We start from the raw sequence: 8,814 nt of genomic DNA on the forward strand, positions 1-8,814 counted from the left end.
ATATAGAATTTACAATTGCGTCTATTTTTATCGTAAGTTTTTGTTAAAAAAATAGTTTCCTATTTAAAAATAAGAATAACAATCTGAATAAATACGAACAACAGTTGCGACTTTGCTTAGTATTTTTTTTTGTAAGAAAATTGTTTTTATTCCTTTTTTTTAAAACTCAAACAGTTGTATCTTTTCATTTTAGAGTTATGTCTTTTCACTATATTTAATTCATATTTTTTCATCGCAATTTTTTTTCGTTCTAATAGGTATGTCTATTTAAATAGTCATGTCTTTTGAACTTTCTATATATTTGTCTTTCATCAATAACTAATAAATCATTGTTCATTGAAACAAATTTTCCGTTTTATGTTAAATCTAAATAATTTGAATATTAATATCTAATATTCAACGTTATTCTATAATCTAACTAAAATTTTCGAAATAATTAAAGCAATATAGAAATTTAATAAAATTGAATATAGAATTTTGCGTTGCGTCTATTTAACATAACTTTTCTTAAAAACTAATTTAATATTCAAAATTTACATTATTTTGTTTTTAATTATAATTATTTAATAGAAAATTATATTTACTCATTACAACCATTAGTTAAATATTTTCAGTTAGGAGCACTTTGTCATAATGATTTTTTAATTGTAGCTTTACCATAATTCTTCATTAAAAACCTTATATTTCTAATACTTTAAACAATATTTTTTTTGCAAAGTTGCGTCTATTCTACATAATATTTTTTGTTACAAGTTTTCATTTTGATAGTTGTGTTTTTACTTTTTAGTAACAGTTTATGTTTAATCTATGTATTCAAACTATTTTATTACATTCAAATGATTTCATAATATATAATTTTAAGTTTTAAATTTTATTTACTTTTTTTCTAAAATACTTCCTCCGCGACATCGCGGGTCTGAGTCCTAGTGATATATAGTGACGAAACTTAAAAAAAGAACCAAATTGATGAGAGCGATTTTTCTGCTCAATATTGTCTTTATTTTAGGTTTATGATTGCGTCTTGATGAAATTCATATTTTGTGAACTCACTCAGGAAGTCACGACACAAACTCAGGGTTGGATAGAGGTTTTAATCTGAACACACAATCTCTCTCGAGATAAAGCAGCATGAAATGACCACTTTTTTTATGCAATCAACAATGTTTTATCTTTTTCTTCTTTGGTTAGTTTTTATATGGTAAAATGGCAAAAAACTGTGGACTTTTCTGTTAATATTTTTAAACCAAATTATTGTATATTTTGTATGTAGTGTATTTTTGAAAATGTGAAATCCTTTGCAAACTATAATTTATTGTTATCATCTTCCTCGTGAAAACTTATGTAGGAACTTGATAAGCACTATAATTTAAAATTATTTTTTATTAATATAACTTTAGAATCGAAAGTTGAAAACCTAATAAATAGTAAATAACTATATAGAAAGAAACACATATATACACCATGGGTTAAATCCTAAGTAACCAATATTAAGTCAGTTATGAAAAATGAGAAATAAACACTTAAGAAAAATTGCAAAAAAAAATAATCGCATTTGGTCTTCACTGTATGCCAGTTAGTAAAGGTATTATGATACATAAACTTCATTGTACGATATATGTTTGCATAAATATGTTTATATATTTTTTTTAAGGTTGTTAATTACACACAAATATTTTAGACTGAAATAAAACGATTTAAATGAAAGATGATGAGCCATCATCATTTCATTATTTTGAATATTAGACATATCTAAAGTTGATTAAATTATGTTTCCGTAAAAAAAAATGGTCATGCTATAAAAATACAATTGTACAATCTTAAACACTAAATTAAAACGAAATTATCTGTAATAAAAATATGGTTTAAGTTTTTAATTTTACAATGATGTGCAGTATAAAGATTTTATTTCCTTATTTTATAAAAAGATAAATAAAAAGGTTCACTCTAAGAATGGGTTAGAATCTTTGCAAGCGTCTATGAATCGCGATGCTATGGCCAAATATAATAAACCATGGACAAGTTAATATGAGAAAATTAATAGATTTCACTGTTACTATGTTTTGTTTTTATAAATACTCTTGGCAAATCTTCAACATAATGCATAGGATGGGAAGAAACCAGTTTTATTATAATGGAGTAAAATCTTGATCAAAGACATATTAGTAAATGAAAGACATACATTAGGCATCGTATATTCAATCTTAATCATCTCGTTTTCTCCTTTTGCCTCCTTCCTCCAGCATATTGTTCAAAATAGATTCGGTCCACGTGAGACAAGTCTCGACATGTTTTCATAATATCTAATCTTTTCCAAATCGCTATGTTGTTTCCCTTCCCCTCCTGCAGGTTGCTTGATTTGCACTAAACTTGGAACATAAGAGCACATATCTGGCCTATATTGGTGGCCAAAATCTCCCCCAAGATCCAATGCCTTCAAGTAATTAGCCTCTCCAATGACAATAACACTGTGGCGATTATCTTCATCAAAACCAATGGCGAGTTTCTTCTCCTCGTCAATGAAGAAGCCTCCACATATATGTGGAACATAACTATCAAATCCAGCAGTTTCGACTCTCAAGAACTTGCTCCACAGCACCTCTTCAGTCTCAATCTTAGTAGTAAACCATAAATCAAGCTCATATGGATTTGATTCATCGTGCTGAAGTAAAAGCGCGAGCTTCTCTTCTCTAACACAAGACAAAGTCGTATAGTCATGATATCCACCACTACAGGGCAGAGGCAAGAGCGGGCCAAATCTCTCACTTGTAAAATCGAAACAGATTATGCAATCGGCAAAGACATCTTCAACATCTTCGTTCCTTTTAGCAGCACACCAATAAGTGTTTCCCTTGAGAGAAACTCAAGGGTTACAAAACGCTATACGCCAATGTGGAGTGACATCAAGAGTCGTCCATAAACCAGAGTCAAAATCATAAATCTCATACCAAAAAAAACTGCTTCTCGGGATCATACTGGTAGTAACTATCGATAAACCTCAAGAACTTGTGGCTACGACAAGATTGGCTCTTCTTATCATCGTATCCAAGAGCGTAAGAGAACCTGTTCATTGCGTTTGGGGGATGAGTAAATCTAAACTCGATCCACCTTGGTTGCCCCAAATAGGGATTCCAAACCAAAAACTTAGGATCATCTTTCAAGATGCATAGCAATAAACCCTCGCAGTGAAAGAACTTGGATATCTTGACTTGTTCGTCAAGGCAAGTAAGTTTGCCTTTATGCTCTGTAGAAGGATCTCCATTGATGATGATGCTCGTTAAGTAAAGATTGTTTCCCATCATCACGATCATCTGGGACTCACCTTCCTTTGCTGCGGCTAAGGCTTTACCGATGTGGATCTTCGTAAAGCTCTGACACTTGGTTAGATCGTTCCACTTTTTGCAGGTCAATCGAACAGCTCTCATGGATGTCAAAGGAACCCTACTGAGAATCTCCTTTACCAAATTATTTGGAAAATTAGAGATCATCATCGTTGTTGTCGTTGTTTCGATTTGCAAACAAAACCTAATCCCGTTTACTTATAATCCCCTGATTTATATATAAACTGCGGTTGAAGGAAGATACAGAAACCCTAAATAAAGCTGGGCCAATCATGGGCTTTGGAAGCTAGTCGGTGTTTTTATGATTGCACTCATGAGGAGGAACCAAATCCACTAACATTTCGACACATTTGCCTAGCTAGTCGGTGTTATTATTATTTTTTTTTTTTTCTCTTCTCGCTTTACAATCGACAAAAAAAATTTCTTTGGCTATGACTATTGTAACTTGCAAGTAGATTCATAGATATGTAGTAGATAATGAAGCTCGTACTGATAAAGATATTAATTAGTGGTTTCTTTTCTTCAAAGTCATGGTTCGTTCGTCCCTAGATAATTCTACTATATTAATTGAGAAGTATAAATATAAAACTAATATTAAAAATGTATAAAAAATTACATTTAATTGCCATTAGAAAAATTTAATTACACTTAGTTAAATAATTAAATAAAGATAATTAATTAGAAAAAAACACTGACAGATTAAATATAAAAAGAATCTTAAAAAAAATATATATTTTCTGTCTCTAATAAATTATGTACGAAAATTACTAAATATTTTTTTTTTTAAAATAGAAATCAATCAGAATTTCAAAAACTAAGATTTTATATCCAAGTAAACAATATAATTATTTTTACTAACTAAATTTTGAAGATTTTGTTAAGATTTATGATTCTATATTCTTTTATTTACAAATTGTTTTGAATTTTCATATAATACTAATGATTAATAAAATGCAGATTTTTTTCTGCATATGTTGTGATTTGAATTTTTTAAAACTAAGATATATTAATCAATCTATAAAAATGTGTGTTTTAAATTCCGCATTGGCGGGTTGGTAAAACTAAATTTATATAGATGATAAATTAATAACTTTTATTTGTTCACAATTATAATATTAAAATTACTACTTCATATTTCACAAAATAATGATGTAAATACAACACACAAACATTATAAAACTGTAATATACGTCGAAAATAAAATACTATAATATTATAAAATAATCAGTATTCAGAAACACCAATAGATTTACAGAACAATTAAAAATAAATTTTATTTCAAATAAAATAACTTTCAAAAAAAAATATAACAATAATTTTTATTATTATATTAGATTTTTTTTTAAAAATGTTGACCTTGCCAAAAAAATAAACACAAAGAGAACTCTAGACTACTCTTTATGAAGAGTAAAGAGATTAAGCATGTCAGAGCCATATTTGAAGTAGATTCCTGAACTGTTTGCGGTGCTACTTGGCCAGAATCGCATCTCTGATTTGGCGGTCGATCCCCTTGAAGAGAACATGAGCGTCTGTAGAGATGTTATTATGGTGTCTGTTGTTGCGCTCCATCCATAGGCAATAGAGGGTGGCTTGAGCGGCGAGACGTCGAAGACATATAGGTGTGGTGTTGTCGTTGAAGTCGAGCCAAGCAGATAAAGCTATCCACGTATGGAAGGTGAATGCACTATATCCCAGGCGAAAGGTGACTTTCCTCCAGAGGAGCTCACTTACTTCACAGCAGAGAAAAAGGTGGTCCCTTGATTCCAGAGCAGATCCACAGAGACAGCAAGTTGGATCAATTTGCATCCCCCATCGAGCTAATCTCTCTCTTGTTGGTAACCTGTCCAAATGCATCAACCACATGATAAATGCATGACGAGGGATATGACCTTTGTACCAGACATGAGCAGTTCATGGAGACTAAAATGATCTTGGTCGGAGAACCTCCCATGTCTTTTTTGTGGAGAAGTTGTTCAGTTCCTCTGTTCCGGTGTACCAGACGTAAGAATCAGGAGTGGGGTCAAGAGGGAGCGAAATGGAGGTCAGGTAGATTTGAAGCTCTTCCGCTCGAGTAGGCCTTGCTGGTCTGAGATTCCAGCCAACCGATGAACACGCATTGGAGACTTTACCTTGTAAGGGGATACCAGTTTGAGCAAGACCCGATGATCCCATAAAATCTATCAATGGGCCGAATGGTGTCCACCAGTCGAACCAGAAGCTAATTTGCCTTCCTCTACCCAAATGACTTCGGATGAAGTTACGAGCAAGAGGGCGGAGATTGAGAATAGTTTTCCAGGTCCATGAGCTCTGCTTGTTTGCATCTATGGCCCAAAAGTTCAGGTCTTTAACCTTTGTGTTCTTTAACCATTGTGCCCATAGGGAGGTTGTAGCTAGTAGCCTCCAAATGAGCTTCAGGCAAAGTGTTATATTCCACATAGCAAGGTCACGAAAACCCAGACCACCTTCACTCTTGGGTTGACATAGGTCTTGCTATGCCACTTTAGCTGAACCCGTCTTTGTGGCATCACCGTTCCAAAGAAAGTTAGTACAGAGGATTTGGATCCTTTTCAAACATCCTTTAGGTAAGAGGAATGCTGACATCCAAAAATTGAGAGTCCCATAAGTTACAGAGACGATCAACTGGGCTCTACCCGCATACGAGAGGGATCTGGCAGACCAGGAAGAGAAACAGGTGGTGAGTTTGTCGAGCAAAGGCTGCTATTCAGTGAGCTTAAGCTTTCGATGCATCATTGGTGCCCCAAGGTAGCGAATAGGTAATGAACCAATTTTGAAACCAAGAGAGGATATCTGAGAGGATTCAAGTTGGTTCAAACCAGCAAAGAACAAATCTGTTTTGCTCTTGTTCATAGCTAAACCTGAGAGACCAGCAAAATCGTGGAATACCTCCGCAATGTGACCAAGAGACTGGGTGGCACCATCAAAGAAAACCATGATGTCGTCAGTGAAGGCAAGGTGGGTAACCTTTGGTTCATTGGCATTGGGATGTAGTCCAATGCGTCCATTGTAATAGTTAAGGGAGAGCATGTTGGAGAAAACCTCCATAATTAGGACAAACAGGTAGGGGGAGAGGGGGTCTCCTTGTCTCAGTCCCTTCTCACCATTAAAATATCCGTAGAGCTCACCATTAATACAAATCGAGAAACTTGCAGTGGTGATGCATTCATTGATCAGGGCGATGAAGTGGGAAGGGAACCCCATCGCGTGGAGAGTGTTGATGACAAAACCCCAGTGAACCGAATCAAAAGCTTTCTTCAAATCCACTTTTAGCATACCTATGGGGGACATGTGTTTCTGATTATAGCCTTGCACCAGTTCTGTTGCGAGGAGAACATTCTCCACCAGAAGACGACCTTGAAGAAAGGCGGACTGGGTGCTTGAAATCAGATCAGGGAGAACCAGTTTGAGCCGGTTTGCCAGGAACTTCGAGACAATTTTGTAAATAGTGTTGAGACAGGCTATTGGCTGAAACTCTGAGATTCTTTGTGCGTTTGGAGTTTTTGGGATCAGAGTGAGGATTGTGGCGTTCTATTGCTTAAGCAGCTTGCCTGTAGTGAAGAATTCCATAACAGCATTGATGACAGATTGCCCTACAGTATCCCATTGTGCGGTGAAGAACTCGACACAAAACCCATCCGGGCCAGGAGCTTTGTTCTGCGGGAGCGAGAAAACGACATCCTTGATCTCTACAGGGGTTATAGGCGCCGAGAGAGAGCTGACCGCTGCTGGGGTGCATCTCTGGGGCACTAGGGAGGCAATGAGCTGGGTAGAGGCTGTGGAGAGATTTAGTTGCTCACCTAGAAGCTTTTGGTAAAAGTTAATGGCCAGCTCCTATATCGCCTGGGAGGTGTCAATTATCTGATCCCGATCATCAAGCAGAAAAATGATTTCGTTCTGAGCTTGTCTTGATTGTACAGCACGGTGAAAGAACCTTGAGTTTTTGTCTCCTTCTTCAAGCCAACATATCCGAGATTTCTGCCTGAGATAAGATTCCTCCGCGAGTGCTAGAGTACACCATGTTTTGTGGGCTTCAGATTCTTGCATAGATAACGTCGGGGATGGATCAGAGAGTAAGGCATTCTGGCATTGAAGAAGGCGATCATATGCTTCACGTGTTCTCTTTTCCAGATCCGAGTAGTTGTCCCTGGTGAAATCTCTGATAAATGGCTTGAGCTCCTTAAGTTTTTTGGAAAGTTTCAGCATGTTGGAACCTTCAAAACTAAGTCCAGTCCACCAGAGCTTTAACAAGGCAGCGAAATCAGGGTGCCGGTTCAGCAATGATAGGAATTTAAAGGGCTTCTTTCGCTTTTGCTTGTGTGAGTCCAAGAATAGGAAACAAGGGCTATGATCAGAGAAACCTGGTTCACCAAATACAGCCAAAGAGGAGGGAAATATAGATTTCCAATCATCATTCACCATTATGCGATCTAGTTTTTTTGCTACAAACCCCACGTCTTGTTTGTTGGTCCAGGTAAAAGTGTTGCCGCAATACTACAGGTCACAGAGAGCAGAGTTTGTGCAGCGTCGAAAGAGGTCCAACATACCACTAGGCTGTGCGTTCTGATCCATGTTGGAGTGTTCATATGGAAACTGAACTTGATTGAAATCGCCAAGAACAGTCCAAGGCTTACCAGTCACAACAGAGGAAAGGGATAAATCCTCCAACTCTCTCCACAATGACTTCCTTTCCGCAGAACTTACACTAGACATATAAACAACAGAGACAACTAGGGCCGTGGCCACAAAAGGCAGTTTCACGAGACAAGTAATCATCTGTAATGATTTGCAGAGGATAGTGACTTGAACTGAAGAATGCCAGACAATCCAGATCTTGCCTAAATATGAGAATTCATAATTTCCTTCAAAATTCCAACCCGGGAAGACACCCGATACTATATTGTGAGCTTTCATCGGGTTGACATGGGTTTCTAAAATCCCACCAAAAAGCGGTTGATTACTACGTAACCATTTCCAAAAGCTACACCGCTTTACTGGGTCATTAAACCCTCTTACATTCCAACAAAAAATATCCATTAAAGGAGGATATAGTTAGAGGTTTTAAAGGGCCTCCAGCCCTAGCTTTTCTCAACTTCTGCCTCATCATACGCTTAGAAACTACCTTTAAGAAACGGTCTTCATCAGCAGTTGGGTTGTCATCTTCCTCTGATAGGCTGTCCAGACTTGAGGGAGAGGCAACTCCAGTAGGGACAGAGTCTTTATGCGTCTGATGAGAAAACAGGGATGAACAGAGATCAACACAGATTTCACCCTCCTCAAGGCCTAGCGAGGCCATGTTTAGTCGGTTTGGGTTAGGAGGACAGAGAAGTGGAATCTGACTTGGTGTCGTATTCGGTGGTAAGACCTTAACAAGGATTGGATTAGTTTTCCTTTGGGTTGAATCACAAGGGATAGCTTGCGCTGTTTGTACCGAGAGATTTGGAGGGGGGGGGGGGGGGGT

General features: G+C 36.5%; 1 protein-coding gene across 1 annotated transcript; it reads right to left on the minus strand.

Moving 5' to 3' along the window:
• LOC104767800 (F-box protein At2g38590-like) lies at positions 2,249–3,068 on the minus strand. The gene is made up of 2 exons (XM_010491778.2): positions 2,946–3,068; positions 2,249–2,848 (listed from the first exon to the last, which is right to left on the minus strand). The coding sequence occupies exons 1-2, from the start codon at positions 3,066–3,068 to the stop codon at positions 2,249–2,251; spliced, it is 723 nt and encodes a 240-aa protein (XP_010490080.2).

This window comes from Camelina sativa, chromosome 19, assembly GCF_000633955.1.
Source record: "Camelina sativa cultivar DH55 chromosome 19, Cs, whole genome shotgun sequence".
Classification (NCBI taxonomy): domain Eukaryota; kingdom Viridiplantae; phylum Streptophyta; class Magnoliopsida; order Brassicales; family Brassicaceae; genus Camelina; species Camelina sativa.